Raw genomic sequence first — 18,574 nt, forward strand, 5'->3', positions numbered from 1 at the left:
GGAGTTCGAGACCAGCCTGGGCAACATAGCAATGCCCATCTCTACAAAAATAAATAAATAAATTAGCTGAGTGTGGTGGTGCACGTCTGTAGTCCCAGCTACTTGGGAGACTGAGGTGGGAAGATTGCTTGAGCCTGGGAGGTCGAGGCTGCAGTGAGCTGTTGATTGCACCACGGCACCCCAGCCTGGGCGACAGAGTAAGACCCTGTCTCTAAAAAAAAAAGCAAAAAGAAAATAACCCTAATGTTGTCATGGTGGAGCTTCTGCCCATAGAGAAACTAATGTACATATTGTATCCGTCCAGTACCTGGCATCAGTGAGTGTCATAAAGAACAACTGCCGATAATGCCATCATCCATTCATTTATTTATTCACACGTAGAGTGACCAGCTTGTCCCTGTCTCTGCCTGTGACTTTCCCAGCTAGCACTGAAGGTTTCCCACCTCAGGAAACCCCAGGCACATGAGGAGGGTTGATCTCTCTATTCATGCAGTGGATGGTCTTGGGCACACACTAAGTGCTGGGTCTGTTCTTTGGATGTGGGAGATGAAAGTGGCTCCAACACACAGAGGTCCCTGCACTCTTGGCATTTATGTGCCAGCAGCAGAGGCAGGTGGAATGCTTGAGCCCAGGAGTTCAAGACTAGCCTTGGCAACACAGCGAGACCCTGTCTCTTTTATTTAAAATAAGTCCTGCACATGTATCTGAACTTAAATTTAACATGTATTTTAATTTAACTTAAACTAAAAAAAAAAATGAAATAAACAATGAAGAGGAGAAACCGGCAGGACTTCTATCCTAGGAAATGTTCTCTGATGTGTAATATTTGATCTCATCTCTTGGCATTTGAGTGATGCACTTAAATGGAAACTGTCATTCACACATGCATGAGCCGGCTTCACACGGAGCACCCACACAAGATAAATAAGATCAAAGGGCTGAGCTGCACTTTCTGTGTATTGTCAGGCCACAAACAACACTCCTAATTGCTATGTCAACACCACCCACAAGGCTGCTGATCTATGCACACAGTAAAATCTCACCAGTTCAGATGCCATTTGTCCCGGCAGCATGCTGTGTGACAGACAGGGTGGGGATGCCGTGGACTCAGTGTCTGTGTCCCCCTAAAATTCCTGTGTTAAATCCTCACCTGCAAGGTAATGGTGGGGATGCCGTGGACTCAATGTCTGTGTCCCCCTAAAATTCCTGTGTTAAATCCTCACCTGCAAGGTAATGGTGGGGATGCCGTGGACTCAATGTCTGTGTCCCCCTAAAATTCCTGTGTTAAATCCTCACCTGCAAGGTAATGGTGTCAGGAGGTGAGGCCCTAGGGAGGTGATGAGGTCGTGAGGGTGGAGCCTCATGAATGGGATCACTGCCCTTATAAAGGGGCCCCAGAGAGCTCCCTCACCCCTTCCACCATGTGAGGACACAGCGAGAAGGTGCCATCTATGAACCAGGAAGCAGGTCCCCACCAGACACCAAATCTGCCATCCCTTGATCTTGGACCTCCAGCCTCCGAACTGTGAATAAATGTCTGTGGTTTATAAGCCACCCAGTCGGTGGTGTTTTGCTACAACTGCCTGAATAGACTAACTTGAGGCATTAATAAGAACCCAGCAACAAGGAAAGGAAATTCTCGCCAATTCAGGAGAACCAAAGACAAGAGAAAACCTACCAGTATAAGCACTTTAGATCGGAGAATCATATATCATTAATTATGAAGATCTCCTAGCTCTTAAGAAAATAAAATATTTTCAGATTGTATAGTGTGTGAAAGTTTAAAAAAAAAAAAAAAGTGTCTGGCCAGGCACGGTGGCTCACGCCTGTAATCCCACCTCTTTGGGAGGCCAAGGCGGGCAGATCACCTGAGGTCAGGAGTTTGAGACCAGCCTAATCAACATGGAGAAACCTCGTCTCTACTAAAAATACAAAATTAGCCGGGCATGGTGGCACATGCCTGTAATCCCAGCTCCTTGGGAGGCTGAGGCAGGAGAATCGCTTGAACCCGGGAAGCAGAGGTTGTGGTCAATACACTCCAGCCTGGGCAACAAGAGCGAAACTCTGTCTCAAAAAAAAAAAAAGTGTCGAGCAAGACCGAGGGGACTGTGGTGAGGGAATTCATCCCGCACCATGGTTTGGAGGGTGGTAGCTGCTAAATCCACACACTGGGCAAAACTGCACAGAACTCTACACACACACTCGCAAACACAAATGAGCACCTTCTGAAAACTAATGAAGGCTGAACAAGCCGGGCACGATGGGTTATGCCTGTATACAGTCCCAGCACTTTGGGAGGCCAAGGCAGGAGGATTGCTTGAGCCCAGGAGTTCAAGGCTGGAGTGAGCCGAGATCGCACCACTGTACTCCAGACTGGGCAACAGAGTGAGACCCTGTCTCAAAAAAAAGAAAAAAAAAGCTGAACGAGGTATGTGTTCTCTTTAATAGGGATATACCAACATCGATGACATGGTTCTGATATTGTCCCACAGATATGAAGACGTCACCATGGGGAAGCTGGCTGAAGGGTCCATGAGACTCCAGGTACTGTTTTTGAAATCTCCTGTGAGTCTGTATTTCAAAAAATATATATTTTTAATAGGGGTCTAGGAACTTTGGCGTCTTCCTCATAGTAACCGTGTAGGACAGGTTCTGTTATTATTTCCCTTTTTAGATGAGTAAATGCAGAACTAGGTTGAGAAAAGGAAAATGAAATGTGGACCCAAAGCCTGGCCACTGGTTTACCTGTTGAATTACCTCCTTCCTGACAGGTTAACACTTGGGGTACCCATGAGAAGCAAGCACTGGGTCGTAGATGCCAAATGATTCCATAAGGACACTTCTGGGAAAAAACCTAAGTATTTTTTATCTGATATATAGAGAAAGGAATTCTCAAGTGGTCATTTTAAGTAGGAAGATTGATAAAATAAGGCTGGTAGATGGCTGCACAGATTCATCCTCTTCTCTCTACATAGGGTAAGTTGTTCATTTCCATAGTATCATTTTTTTTTTATTTTATTTTTTAGAGAGAGTATCTCGCTCTATCACCCAGGCTGGAGTATGGTGGCGCGATTGCGGTTGACTGCAGCCTTGATCTCCTGGGCTCAAGTGATCCTCTTGCTTCAGCTTCCCAGGTAACTCAGGTACGCGCCACCATGCCCAGCTAACTATTACTACTATTTTTTTTTAACAGATGAGGGTCTCACTATATTGCCCAGGCTGGTCTGGAACTCCCGGCCTCAAGTCATCCTCCCACCGCAACCTCCCAAATAGCTGGGACTACAGGCACGCACCACTGTATCTGGCCCTGAAATTTCTTTTTTTAAAGCACAATTGTTCTCCCTCACAGGAACAAGCATGGCTTGGTTATATGAACAAGAAATTTGAAGAACCAGATTGAAAGCCATTTTTTCTCTAAGGAGTAGTATGACTGTTCTGATCCAAAGTTCCTAAAACTAAATCAGCCTTTAGACCAGATGTACTCCAGAATCCCTTCATGCACAAAAAAGAAACAAAAATCCATTATCAGATTTTTCACAACTGCAAACTGCACTCTTTCTTCCTAACTACCTGAACTTGAGGAGAACCGGTCAATCTAGAACGCTGACAAGTTTTTTTCCCTCCGTCGCCCAGGCTGGAGCGCAGTGGTGTGATCTTAGCTCACTGCAACCTCTGCCTCCTGGGTGCAAGCAATTCCCCCGCCTCAGCCTCCTGAGAAGCTGGGATTACAGGTGCCCACCACCACGCCTGGCTAATTTTTGTATTTTCTCAGTAGAGACAGGGTTTCACTATGTTGGCCAGGCTGGTCTGGAACTCCTGAGCACAAGTGATTCGCCTGCCTCGGCCTTCCAAAGTGCTGGGACTACAGGTATGAGCCACCACACCCAGCCTGTGATTGGCTTTAAGTCATAGAAAATAGGATTGCTCAGCTGGCAATCTGCATACAGAACCCCTCTGCCCACCCCCCAAAAAGTTCAGTACTCCTGCGGGTGCTTGTTTGGGGCCTGAGAATTAGGAATGAGGGTGAAAGAGCACTTAAAAGCAAACTTATGTTCCTGCAGTGACAGTTTAGGATGAAGAGAGGTCACCCCCACCCAGACTGGGTTTCAACTCCAGACTGAGACTCAAGCTCACCCCTCACTCTTCTCCATCATGCCTTGGAAAACAGTCCAAAGCTGCTGTAGATTGTGGCTTAGAGACACAATCGTGAAGGATCTAAAAGGCTTAGGATTTTTTAAAATGTATTATTCTAGGTGAATCACACTCAGATTGCTCTTTAACCAACAATAAAGAAAGGGGCTCCGATAAAAGGTTGCAGATAATGTCACCAAAGCTGTCAAGTTGTCATGAGAGAGTGTTCCAGACATGCATGCAAACACACACACACACACACCTCCCTGGGTCCTGGTCCCCTGTTGTCCAATGAGTGTGGGATACCTAGCCCTCCCGTCACACCCTTGGAGCCCATAGGAAGTTATCCTTGAGAAAGGAGCATCATCCTCATTAAGAGAGCACTGACTGGACTGAAAAAAAAAGCTGACTTCCCCGCCCATCCAGCTTGGTCCCCAGAGGCAGCGACACTCTATTTTTAAGGATGAGGTTACCCGCTGGGCACCCTAAGCTGACTTGACGTCAAACTGAGTGGCCCCCTGTGACACCAGAACCCCTCACCTCTGCCGCCCTCCTGCCTGCATCCTGCTCTCTGCCCTGGCCTCCAGCCCCAGCTCCACCTTTCCCAAGGGACCCATGTGGGTGCCCCGAAGAATGACAAACGCTGGTGCTGAGTGCCAAGGAACGGCTGGACCTCATCAATTTTCCATTGTCGAGTTGTATTTCCACCTACTGTGGCGGCTGCGCCAGTCAGGGTTCCTGCTCCACCCTTCTTCCCCGCAAAACACACCCAGTTCTAAGATTAGCTCAGGACAGCTTTCCGGGGGGACCAAGACAAGGGGGAAGGCAGAGAGAGAGGAGGGAGGGAGACAGAAAAACCAAGACCGGAAGGGGACAAGGAGAGAGACACCAAGAGACAGAGGAGGAGAAATGCAGAGACATGAACAGAGACGGAAAGAGGGACAGAGAAGAGAAACAGAGAAACGAGAGAGAGAATGAGATAAAGAGGAGGAGGGAGGGAGAGGAGAAAGAGAGAGGGCCTCCTCCCACTCTGTCCTTCCAAATTCAGGCTTTCCTCGTGGGCCCTTCCTCAAGGTCTAAGTGGCAAAGAGGTCACTGAAGGAAGCTAAGTCCCCTCTTCCTCAGCGGTTCTGAAGGCCCCCTGGCTATGCGCGCTGGTCTTCCTAAGCCATAAGCTATGGCCTCGAGCTCTTGGGCTTCCCAGCCCAGCTTCCTCCTTTCCAAAATGAGAGGACAAACAGGAGTTAGAGGGCCTGAGAGCCGACGCCTCACCAACACACCCAGGACACCCCCCTCTACTCTCCCACTTATTTTCTTGACAGCCAACACCCCACTTAGCCACACAGAGTCCCTAAGAGGCACAGGCGGGCCGATGACAACTGTTTAAATCCAGCGCCCACGTTCAGTTGGGATATTCTGACCTACTCAGGGCTGCCCCATAAACCAGCGCGTGTCCGGATCCAAGCGCACCAAGAACTCGAAACCTCGTCAAGCTGCCCATTCGGGGTTAAGTTCAAAGACAGAGGACAAAGGAAACGGATAAAGCGTCCGATACAAGAATTACCCATTTCAGACGCACAAGACGAAGAGCACAGGCGGTGTCAGGACATGTTAGGATCCGTCCCCAGCGCTGCCGTCCTCGTCCCCACAGGGCCGCGGGACACCTGTCCCCCACAGCCCAGCTGCTCCTGCAGCCCCTGGAGAAATCTGTACATTCCCTGCCGCTGGGCACACGGGGAGGCTGGCCTAGGGGAGGCCCGCAGGGGCCTTCGGACCCCGCGCCAGTGTCCCTGGGGCCGCTGCCAGGGAGGGAGCACGAGGTCCCCCAGGCGAGGTGACTCGCAGGAGGTTTTGTGACGTCGGACGGCCCAGGCCCCAGAGTGCTGTGTGTGCTGGGGGTGGAGGGTGGTCTCCGAGAGGAGCCGTCGGCATTTCAGGGAAGGCACCCGGCCGGTCGGGGGCACTTGCCTGGGCTGGGGGGTGCGCTCCACCTCCCCAAGCGTCCCCGGGGAGACCCGGGGCGCAGGTGCAGCCCCGCACGGGGACTCCGAGCCGAAGTAGCGGGTCAGGGCCCTCCCCAGGAGGTCGGCACCCAGGGCCCTTTGTCCTACTACAACGTCCTGTCCGCGCCGCGCGCCCCTGTGGGCCGAGTCCCCGCCCGCACTCACTCACCCACGGTGGCCAGCGTGTCAAAGTCCTGCAGGCTGTACGCAGGCGGCTCCGGCGACCGCGCCTCGGGGCTGGGGCAGAGCGCGGGCGCCCCGTCGGGGGTCTCCTCCGCCACCTTGCGGGAGTCGCTCTCCGCCGCGGCCGCCTGGGCCAGCCCGGGCGCCTCCATGGGGACGCACTCAGGTCCGGGGCACCGGGCCAGGCCGGAGCGCTCGGGGAGCCGGGCTTCCCGGGACGCAGCCTCGGAGGGCGGCGCGGTGGCGGCATCAACAGAGGCTCCCCATGCGCGCCCTCGCCTCCTGGTGCGCGGTCCGGCGCGGCTGACGGAGCGACGGGGACAATGGCTGGGCGGCGCTCACTGCACAAGCAGCAACGGCCCCGAGTGGGAGCAGCCGCCGGCCTCGTGGGGCGGGCACCGAGTGCGGGACGGCTGCGGGGGAGGCGGGGGCCGCGGCCCGGGCTGGGGGGAGCGAGGCGGGGGCCCTGCGCATTCCCGGTCTCGCGCCCGCCGCCTCCTCCAGCTTGGTAGCCGCGTGCGCGCTGTTGGGGCGGGCGGAAGCCGCCTGGGCGTGACCGCGCCTCTCCCCGCCCTAACCCGGCCGCGGGACTGGGGGCGTCGCCTTCGCGCGCGCTCCGCCCCCGCCCCGACCCAGCCCAGGAGCCGGAGACCCGGGCATGCGGCGCTGGGGAGGTGCCCACGCCCCCTCCGCGCCCGGGGCACCCCTGGGGTGGGACCCAGGCTGACTTCTCCTCGGGGACGCACTGGCGGGCCACCCGCGTCGCTGCACCGAAGCCCGGAAGATGGGGAGGCGAGGGGGCCCGGGGACAGGGAGGGCGTAGCTCAGCAAAAGTGAAGTTCAAAACTAAAAAGTGAAATTGGCGTTTGGTGAAGAGAGGGGCTCGGATTAGCCTGGCTAATTTTTGTGTTTTCTCAGTAGAGACAGGGTTTCACCATGTTGGCCAGGCTGGTCTGGAACTCCTGAGCACAAGTGATCCGCCTGCCTCGGCCTCCCAAAGTGATGGTACTACAGGTATGAGCCACCACACCCAGCCTGTGATTGGCTTTAAGTCGTAGAAAATAGGATTGCTCAGCTGGCAATCAGCATACAGATCCCCTCTGCCCACCCCCCTAAAAAGTTCAGTACTCCTGCGGGTGCTTGTTTGGGGCCTGAGAGAATTAGGAATGAGGGCGCATCCCCAGGAGGGGCTGCCGGGTCTTCGGGATGAGTACAGCGTTCTGGTTTTGCTGTAGGACTCTGGTGATTCTAGATTTCTACTTGGAAGGGGCGGGGAAGGGTGGGCTCGACCCTGTGCGTTTCTTTGCAGCTTCCTGTGGATCTAGAATTCTTTCCAAATAAGCATTTCTTTAAAAAACTAGGGAAAGACAGATTTGAGAGGTCGCCCGACCAAATGTAGTGCGTGAAACTTGATTGGTCACTGTTTCAAACTTCCCGGCGACAACCCGATAAAGAATTGTGCAGACGCATTTCGATTTCAGAAACGCAAAGATTTTTTTTTCCTGGCTTAAGTGTGGCTCAGGCAATAGTTGGACATACTTATATTTAAAACCCATATCCGTGTGGATTTGAAATGCAAATATAGCTAGATATTTGGTCACCCCTTTCCCCAGGGAAATGCAGACAGTGCTTAACTTGCGGGCCTGGCACGGCCTGGACGCTGCGCCCCTGACCCGCGACCAGGGCAGCCCAGGCTGCCTGTTCGCCGACCACACTTTGAGCAGCAAGGGGTCAAACTGCAAACGCCTTTGTTTTGAGGGATCTCAGCTATTCTGCGACTGGAGGGGCTCTCCAGTCCCTCAGTCCGCTGGTCAGGGGGGCTTTCCGAGAGGCAAAGCAGCCTCTAAGTCAGAACGGACACATTTTAAGGGGACCGGGCCGAGCCATCCTTCCACAGCTAACGGGGAGGGGGAGTCAGAAAGTCTGAACCTGGCTCAGGCTTTGGATTTCTGGCCCCTGGCTGCCAGCCTCGCCCCAGCCTCCACCTACATTTTGTGGGTGGCATTTCCCCCCGGGGGTGACACCCGCTCTCTATGCTCTGCAAAATCCTGAGCTGGAATGCAAAACATATGCGACACCAGCAGGCCCCCGCCATCCCATGAGCCTGGTTAGGACAGGTCACGGCCCTGCCAAGCTTCACCAGCAAGCCGCGCAATCCCTTGATCCTGGTTAGGACAGGAAACAGCCCTGCCAAGCCCTGCCTGGCCGAGGGGTTCAGGGCCAGCGAGGAACGCGCACTCAGGAAAAGTTCGTGTCTCCCCGCGGAACGCGCGCCCTCTCCACTAGGGCCTGACCTTGGAAATGCAAGGCTGCGGCCTCATAAAGTCCTTTTAATCAAGGCCCGGGTTTCACACCCAATTAAGCAGATGTCTTTGCCTGCAAATTGCACGCAGGAAGAACAACGTGGCACAGATTTGCAGCGCTAAACTCTGCTTGAGCTGCTGGTTGGTCTGATTCCACCGAACCCACCCTGCACTTGACCGCATAGCTAACCTCTTCTTATAAATAGACCCTGCACGTTTCACAACACCTTGCTTGACAAAGCAGCTTTCATCTAGAAGGATCATAAAAATCCTTGAGAAACCACAGCCTATTACTTGAGAGACAAAAAAGGAAAATCCCTGTGAGTTAGGCATGGAAGGGTCATTACCGCCTTAATGAAGTGGCATTAATTTGCGGTGGAGTCAGGAAATGCTGAACTCTGCCATTCCGAAGGAATAAGTCCCTGACCCTAAACCAGAATGAGCTATAAATTCAATACAATGATAGGTGCAGGTGTTGTTAAATATGGGAAGAATCAAAATTGTACCATCTGGCTTAGCACAGAGGCTCACACCTGTGATCTCAGCACATTGGGGGCACGGGGGTTTGAGACCAGCCTGGGTAACATTGGAACCCACCCCCCATCTCTACCGAAAATAATATTTTAAACTAGCCAGGTGTGGTGGTGCACACTTATAATCCCAGCACAGAGGCAAAGGCACAAGGATGCCTTGAGCCCAGGAGGTCAAGGCTGCAGTGAGCTATGACTGCGCCACTGCCCTCCAGCCTGGTCAACAGAGTGAGACCCTGACTGAAAAAAAAAAAATCATACAATCTCTGAAGGGAGCTGAACACTCTTTAAGCATGTATACTGTATGTGTGTGTTTGTGTGTGTATGTGTGTATATATAATGTATATATAGCCATTCCATATATTATATATACTGAGTTAAATATGTTATATATTTGTGTATATGTATGTGTACAAAAGTATGCATATATAATATATAATATATAAAGTATTTTGCATAAATGATATATAAAATATATATATATTACTATATATGGTGATATAAAATCTTTTTTTCTACTTTTATTTCTTATTTTTTCATTTTTATATATTGAGGAGGTACAAATGCAGATTTTCTGTTTTTCAGTAATTTTGCTTAAGATAATGGCCTCCATTTCCTTCCATGTTGCTGCAAAAGATATTATTTCATTCTTTTTTACAGAATCATAGTATTCCATGGTGTGTGTATATATATGTGTGTGTATGTGTGTGTGTGTATATATATATATACATAAAAAACATCTTCTGGTCCAAGCATGGTGGCTTATGCTGTAATCCCGACACTTTGGGAGGCCAAAGCGGGTGGATCACCTGAGGTCAAGAATTCAAGACCAACCTGGCCAACACCGTGAAATCCTGTCTCTACTAAAAATACAAAAATTAGCTGGGCATGGTGGTGGGCGCCTGTAATTCCAGCTACTAGGGAGGCTGAGGCAGAAGAATCACTTGAACCCGGGAAGCAGAGGTTGTAGTGAGCCAAGACTGTGCCATTGCACTCCAGCCTGGGCGACAGAGCAAGACACTGTCTCAAAAAACAAAACAAAACAAAAAAAAAGAAAAAAGAAAAACATTTTCTTTATCCAGTCATCCATTGATGGACACTCAAGTTAGTTCTATATCTTTGCTATTGTGACTAGCACTGTGATTGACATACAAGTGGCCAGGCACAGTGGCTCATGCCTGTATTCCCAGAACTTTGGGAGGCCTAGGCAGGTGGATCACTTGAGGTCAGGAGTTCAAGACCAGCCTGACCAACATGATGAAACCCCGTCTCTACTAAAAATACAAAATTAGCCAGGCGTGGTGACACACGCCTGTAATCCCAGCTACTCGGGAGGCTAAGGCAGGAGAATTGCTTGAACCCAGGAGGCAGACGTTGCGGTGAACCGAGATCATGCCATTGCACTCCAGCCTGAACGACAGAGTGAGACTCCGTCAAAAAAAGAAAAGGAAGTAGGCAGTTACTATCACAAACTTACCACAAACTTAACTTTTTTTTTTGAGACGGAGTCTTGCTTTGTCGCCCAGGCTGGAGTACAGTGGTGCGATCTCAGCTCACTGCAACCTCCACCTCCCAGGTTCAAGCAATTCTCCTGCCTCAGCCTCCCGAGTAGCTGGGATTACAGGTGCCTGCCACCACGCCTGGCTAATTTTTGTATTTTTTGTAGAGACGGGGCTTCACCATGTTGGTCAGGCTGGTCTCAAACTCCTGACCTTGTGATCTGTCTGCCTCGGCCTCCCAAAGTGCTGGGATTATGGGCTTGAGCCACCGCAGCCGGCCAACTTTACAATTTATATATATAATTTGTATATATATAACTTATATAAATATATATTCTAGTATATTTTATATAATATATATTCTAGTGTGTGTGTATATACATGAAGTGTTTAGCCACCTTCGCAGACATATACACACATACATATATATATTCTGAGTTAAACATATATAATATATAAAATATATGTATGTGTATGTGTGTGTATATATGTGTGTATATGTGTTTGTGTGTATGTATATGTGTGTATATATGTGTGTGTGTATATATATATTTATGTTGCAACTTATTGACCTAAACATATGCTTCAGCTTCCTTTTTGATCTGCCATCTGCGGTGGAGCTGCCACCAAACTGCAGATTTTCGTGAAAACCCTAAGGGGGAAGACCATCACCCTTGAGGCTGAACCCTCAGATGCGATAGAAAATGTAAAGGCCAAGATCCAGGATAAGGAAGGAATTCTTCCTGATCAGCAAAGACTGATCTTTGCTGGCAAGCAACTGGAAGATGGACGTACTTTGTCTGACTGCAACATTCAAAAGGAGCCTACTCTTCATCTTTTGTTGAGACTTTGTGGTGTTGCTAAGAAAAGGAAGAAGTCTTACCCCACTCCCAAGAAGAATAAGCACAAGAGAAAGAAGGTGAAGCTGGATGTCCTGAAATGTTATAAGGTGGATGAGAATGACAAAATTAGTGCCCTTCTGACGAATGTGGAGCTGGAGTGTTTCTGGCAAGCCACTTTGACAGACATTATTGTGGCAAATGTTGTCTGACTTACTGCTTCAACAAACCAGAAGACAAGTAACTGTGTATGAGTTAATAAAAGACATGAACTAAAAACAAACAAACAACAACAACAACAAAAAAAACATAGCTTCAGAAACACACAGTGCCTCAATACTTTGTTATTTGACCAAGTATAAGAGGTCTTCCCAGGGCATCTGGAAAGGGGTCCTCCAAGCAATACAGTGATCAATTCCTATTTAGACCGCGCCAGGAATGGAAACTGTCATTTCCTGAGGATATATCCACCTATGATTTGGTCTTAGAAGGCAGGAAGGGAATTCTGATAAACGTTTAGTTACAGCAATACAGTTTCAAATTTTAGTACTCAGATATCACCATAATTATGGTAATGCCCTTGGTTGCATGCCTACTGTGTCCCAGGAATAGAATCCGTCTTTTCTCATGCTCAATATAGTTCATTCTCATTTTCTCAGATGAGCCATTTATTGGGGCTTGAATATTTTCATGCATTATTGAGTCATCACCAATGCCTAACATGTTCCTTACAAGGACTGATTCACTGTTGGTAGCTTTGCAATCTTCTCTTCTCATTTTTTCCTTGTCACAGGACGGTACCATCATGGGTTAGTTTTGGCTTTACATGTTAGGACTTCACTATAGCCTAGGAGTTGGCTACATTCCAGTACAATCCTCAGTACTTCTGCCTCTGCTGATAGGCTGGGCCCATTGTGACTAATCGAGGATGATGAAATTGATTTTATAAATGTGTGTATAACCACAGTTATCAGAGATCTGCTGTGGTCTTAGCCCAGCTGAATCACCATCATTCCCAGTCTTAGAAGCCACCTTTTTGCCATTTTTCGGGGCCTGATTCTCTAGAGACATAATGTCCAATGGGGTTGGGCACGGTAGCTTACGCCTGTAATCCCAGCACTTTGGGAGGCCGAGGTGGGTGGATCACTTGAGGTCAGGAGTTCGAGACCCAGCCTGATCAACATGATGAAACCCCATCTGTATTAAAAAGACAAAATTAGCCAGGCGTGGTAGTGTATGCCTGTAATCCCAGGTACTTGGGAGGCTGAGGCAGGAGAATTGCTTGAACGTGGGAGGCAGGCGAGTGAATGAGATCATGTTGCAGTGAGCTGAGATGACGCCATTGCACTCCAGCCTGGGCAACAAGAGCAAAACTCTGTCTAAAAATCAATAATAATAATAATAACAATAATTTTAAAAATGTCCAAAGGGACACCTTTTAAAAAAAGCTGAAACTTGGCTGGGTGCGGTGGCTCATGCCTGTAATCCCAGCACTTTGGGAGACCAAGGCGGGCGGATCACAAGGTCAGGAGATCGAGACCATCCTAGCTAACATGGTGAAACCCCGTCTCTACTAAAAATACAAAGAAATTAGCCAGGCATGGTGGCGGGTGCCTATAATTCCAGCTACTCGGGAGGCTGAGGCAGGAGAATCGCTTGAACCCGGGAGGCGGAGGTTGCAGTGAGCTGAGATCGCATCACTGCACTGCAACCTGGGCCACAGTGCAAGACTCCGTCTCAAAAAAAAAAAAAAAAGAAATGTCCTCTTGGATTTCTTGAGGCCGTGAGTTTGAGACTAGCCTGGCAGACATGATGAGACTGTCTCTACAAAAAAAATTAAACATTAGCCCAGCCTGGTGGTGCATGCCTGTAGTCCCAGCTACTTGGGAGGCTGAGATGCGAGGATCACTTGGGCCCAGGAGGTAGAGGTTGCGTGAGCTATGATTGTGCTACTAGCCTGGGCAACAGAGTGAGACTGTGTCACAAAAACAAACAAACAAGATCATGTCCTTTGCAGGGACATGGATGGAGCTAGAGGCCATTATCCTTAGCAAACTAACACAGGAACAGAAAAACAAATACAGCATGTTCTCACTTATCAGTGGGAGCCAAATGATGAGAACAGATGGACACATAGCGGGGAACAACACATACTGGGGCGTTTTGGAGAGTGAAGGGTGGGGGGAGGGAGAGGATCAGGAATGATAACTAAGGGTCACTAGGTTTAATACCTGGGTGGTGAAATTATCTGTACAACAAACCTCCGTGACACAAGTGTACTTATGTGACAAACCTGCACATGTACCTCTGAACTTAAAAGCTAAAAGAAAACAAGACAAAACAAACCAAAACCAACTTTTGAAAAAATGAAAAATTATAGGACTTCTGAGTGAAATGAAATTTTCCACATGTGTATTATACTCAGTTCCCAAGTTAGAGGGTCTTGAATTCTCAATGGGTTTATAGGGATTAATTCACCCATAGTGAAACCCTGGGTGGCCAAATATTATAGTTGGACAGAACGTCATTTAGTTAAAATTCATAACATAAAACCCTAAGCCACTCTTTCTACAAACGAAGTTTTAAAAATCTGCAAACGTAGAATGCAATCAAAGCGATTTTGTTCATGTATCAAGCACCGACTTCTAAAAATAATGTTTCTAAACATGCCTGTTTATTTGGAGGCTTTTCTTGAGCGATTCCAAAGAAAATCCAATAGAAAGCATTGAGGATGTCATCGTTGTCTTCGCTGGTAACCATTCATTAGGAAACGCCTAGATGAGCCTGTAATTAGAATGGGCTGCGTTTACTCCTCATCCAAGAGACACATGACAGTTTTTATTTCTGGGATACTGGTAAAGTTTATGGAAAATGCAAACTATGGTATTGAAGGAATGCAGGTGAATAATGTTTCCAAAGCGGTAAACAAAAGCACCAGAAAGAAAAATCCTTCCTTCAAAAGGGAAGCTAATTGTATGTGTTCATGTTATTGTTTAACTGGATTTCCAGATTTGAACGTCACAGGTAACATTTCCCTCGAAGAATAATAGTAATGATGTGTACAGAAGCAAGTCAGTAAGCAAGATGACTTAAGAGTGAATTCATCAGAGGTTGTTGCAGTGGCTCACACCTGTAATCCCAGCACTTTGGGAAGCCGAGGCGAGAGGATTGCTTGAGCCTAGGAGTTTGAGACTAGCCTTAGCAACATACCAAGACCCCATCTCTACAAAAAAAATTTTTTTTAATTAGCTGGATGTGGTTGCGCTTGCCTATAATCCCAGCGATTTGGGAAACTGAGATGGGAGTATCACTTGAGGCCAAGGGTTTGAGACCAGCCTGGGCAACATAGTGAGACCCGTCTCCATTTAAAAAGAAAAAGAGAGTAAGATAACCATGGACACCCATCACTGTGTTCTGTAATATGTTAATGAGGTTTCCTTTAAATATTTAGATCCCTATAATGTCAATGTGGGAAAGCATAAAAGTGTGTGAAAACTCTTAACCAACTCTCCTGTATCCTATAATATACAACACTGGCCTTGTTATTTGGAATTCACTTGGGTCAGATCCTTTTTTATTTATTTATTATTTGGAAGAGATGGAGTCTTGTTCCATCACCCAGGCTAAAGGGCAGTGGTGTGATCATGGCCCACTGCAGCCTAAAACTCCTAGGCTCAAGCCACTCTCCCACCTCGACCTCCCAAGTAGGTTGGGATTACAGGTGCACGCCACCATGCCTGGCTAGTTTTTTATAGCGATGGGCTCTTGCTATGTTTCCCAGACTGGTCTTAAGGGCTCTCGCTATGTTTCCCAGGCTGGTCTCAAACTTGTGAACTCAGGCAATTCTCCTGCCTCGGCCTCCCAAAGTGCTGGGATTATAGGCATAAGCCACCATGCCCGGCCTGAATTAGATCCTTTTACTTCTCTTTCTGCTGATGGGCTTTGGGCTATTCCCTGAAGCTTGCAGGTAACACAAAGTGCAACATAGTAACGTGAGAAAAATTATAACACATCAAGTCACATTATGTCTCTAAGCATAATAAGTAACAAAGGAGTTTCAATCACTCTCTATTTTTGGGAAAAAAAAGCTGATTTTGATTCTTACCTTGCACCATAATTAAAAATACCACAAAGACATCACAAGAAAAGAAACTGAAATAAATACCAGAAGTATTAAATTGAAATTGGGGACATAAATCAAACTTGAAACAAGCCCAGTCCCTGGTGGGCTCCAAAGAACTTTCTAAGCTTCATAGAGATCGAACTACAGGGGTAAAGATTAATAGATATGACTACCTAAAAATGTCAAGACAGTTGTTGAAATACAAAACAAAATGAAAATACATTTACAGCAAGCTTACATAGTGCATGAGATGAAAGGCCAGACTGGGCCAGGCATAACGGCTCACGCTTATGATCTCAACATTTTAGGAGGTCAAAGTGGGAGGATCGCCTGAGGTCAAAGTGGAAGGATCGCCTGAGCCTTGGAGTTTGAGACCAGCCTCAGTGACATAGCAAGATCCCATCTCTACAAAAAATAAAAATGAAAAGAATTAGCTGGGTGTGGTGGTGTGTGCCTATAGTATCACCTGCTCGGGAGGTTGAGGTAGGAGGATCACTTGGGCCCAGGAGGTCAAGACTGCGGTGAGCCATGATTGCACCACTGCACTCCAGCCTGGGAGACAGAGCAAGACCCTGTGAAAGAAAAAAAGGAAGGAAGGGAGGAAGGAAGGAAGGGAGGGAGGGAAAGAGGCAGAGAGAGAACCGTCAAAGAAATGCAGCTAAGAACAAATGTGGCAGTTGTTTGTTTATTTTTAATCTACCGAATACTAGGAATATAAAGTGTTCCATACTGATGACAGAATTCTTACATACTTTTGGTTGTAATGTTAATTAGGGCAAAGCCTTAGGGTGTTAGAAATGATTATATGTGTTGGTCCACTGGTTCTATAGCTAGGAATTTATTTTTCAAAACTAAATTCCACAGTGCAGCAAAAGCTTCATGGTTATAATTACCTATTTATTTATTTATTTATTTAGAGACAGGGTCTCACTCTATTGCCCAGGCTTGAGTGCAGTGCCGCAGTTTAGCTCACTATAGCCTCTAACTCCTGGGCTCAAGCAATCCTTCCACCTCAGCCTCCTCAGTAAGTGGGACTACAAACATGCACCACCATGTCTGGCTAACTTTGAAAAATTTTTAGTAGAGATGAGATCTTGCCACGTTGCCCAGGCTGGTCTAGAACTCCTGGACTCAAGTGATCCTCCCACCTATACCTCACGAAGTGTTCAGATGACAGGTGTGAGCCACCGTGCCCGGCCTAGTTACCCATTATTCAACACAGTTTATTTGTTTGTTTGTTTTTTAAAGCCAGTCAAATTTAGCAGTGGGACAAGGCAATACCTTCAGCACCTTAAAATACGAGAAGGCGTGCATTTACGCTGGTTTGTTTATGTGAGGAAATCTTCAAACTCTTCATAAACAGTGAACAGAGTGAGAAAACTATGGTTACATTTTAAGACATATAGGCAGCAATCCAAATTTTATAATACACTCCAATCTTACAGATATAAAAATATAATGTAAAATGATGAGAAAATGTAAAAAGTGTGGCAGACGGAGTTACTAGAATCTTCATTTTTAATGTGATTCTCCTTCTTCTACAAGCATGAATAATTTTCTTGTAATGATGAAACAGACTTCAGAACACACTATAGATGATTTCATAAAAGATACCGATTGAGAGATTTGGAAACCAGTGCGTGTAAAGTGATGGCTGGGGTTAGAGTTATCTTAGGACTTGCTAAATTGCTGTGATTCTGTAATTTATCTCATTTTCTAGGGGAGCGATAAGAGGATATGTACTGTGTCTCATCCATGAATCACAGTGTTTCACAGGTCCTATCCAGCTAGTCATCAATACTTATCGGTACGAGACTAATAAGAAGGAAACCTGAAAACTTCTGAAGGGCATAGGAAAAACAAATACCCTGACCTTGGAGGAAAACATGTACTTCTGCAGCTCATTCTTTCCAGCTGATTCCATGTGGCATCCTCCCCGTCAAAGTGAATGTGGGAACTTGGCCAAGTGAAGTTAAAGTTTATCTGAGACACAGAATCATAAAATTTTGGAAAGAAAAATACTTGTCATCAGATGGGAACTAGCCTTTTTCCTGACAAAGCTGGAGTTTGAAGATAGTTTTATTTTATTTTATTCTATTTTATTTTATTTGAGATGGAGTGTTGCTCTGTCGCCCAGGCTGGAGTGTGCTTGCGCAATCTCGGCTCACTGCAACCTCTGCCTCCTGGGTTCAAGCGATTCTTCTGCTTCAGCCTCCCAGGTAGCTGGGACCACAGGCGCGCGCCACCACGCCCAGCTAATTTTTGTATTTTTTAGTAGAGACGGGGTTTCACCATATTGGCCAAGCGGGTCTCAAGCTCCTGACCTCATGATCCACCCACCTTGGCCTCCCAAAGTGCTGGGATTACAGGCGTGAGCCACTGCGCCCAGCCCTGAAGATAGTTTCATATTGGAAAGAGATTGAGAAATACGTTACATTTGAGTCCGGAAGTCATCCAGAAAGCACGTGACATTTTTAAGCCTTAGAAAGAACAAATGTTTCCAAACAGATGGTATTCAGACAGCTGCATAGTGAGTTACTTTTTTTTTTTTTGAGACGGAGTCTCGCTCTGTAGCCCAGGCTGGAGTGCAGTGGTGCGATCTTGGCTCACTACAAGCTCTGCCTCCCGGGTTCACACCATGCTCCTGCCTCAGCCTCCCGAGTAGCTGGGACTACAGGTGCCCGCCACCACGCCTAGCTAATTTTTTGTATTTTTAGTAGAGATGGGGTTTCACCGTGTTAGCCAGGATGGTCTCGATCTCCTGACCTCATGATCCCCCTGCCTCGGCCTCCCAAAGTACTGGGATTACAGGCGTGAGCCACCACACCCAGCCTAGTGAGTTACATTTTTTTTTTTAATATAAGCCAGGTTCCTTCTTTGCCCCTTATACCAAAATAAAGGATTTTTCTTAGTTATTTTTTTAAATAGAGACACGGTCTCACTATGTTGCCCAAGCTGGTCTC

General features: G+C 47.5%; 1 protein-coding gene and 1 pseudogene across 8 annotated transcripts in view; one reads left to right on the forward strand and one right to left on the reverse strand.

Annotated features, from left to right (window-relative positions):
• Positions 1-6,865, reverse strand: part of LOC100434648 (cAMP-dependent protein kinase catalytic subunit PRKX) — a 107,456-nt gene extending 100,591 nt beyond the window's left edge. For 2 of the 8 annotated variants that reach the window (XR_008517999.2, XM_054544293.2), the window contains exon 1: positions 6,304-6,839. Coding sequence is in view for 6 of the 8 variants with exons in the window: in XM_054544293.2 (XP_054400268.1) it covers positions 6,304-6,469 (166 nt within the window). In the remaining 2 variants the exon portion in view is untranslated. Of the gene's footprint in view, positions 1-5,695; positions 6,272-6,303 lie in introns of those variants that run through there. The other 6 variants (XR_008518000.2, XM_054544294.2, XM_063721031.1 and 3 more) reach the window with 6 other exon arrangements.
• Positions 6,866-11,250: 4,385 nt separating this feature from the next.
• LOC100435752 (ubiquitin-ribosomal protein eS31 fusion protein-like) lies at positions 11,251-11,882 on the forward strand (annotated as a pseudogene).
• Positions 11,883-18,574: the final 6,692 nt, after the last annotated feature.

This window comes from Pongo abelii, chromosome X (assembly GCF_028885655.2).
Source record: "Pongo abelii isolate AG06213 chromosome X, NHGRI_mPonAbe1-v2.0_pri, whole genome shotgun sequence".
NCBI classification, from domain to species: Eukaryota; Metazoa; Chordata; class Mammalia; order Primates; family Hominidae; genus Pongo; species Pongo abelii.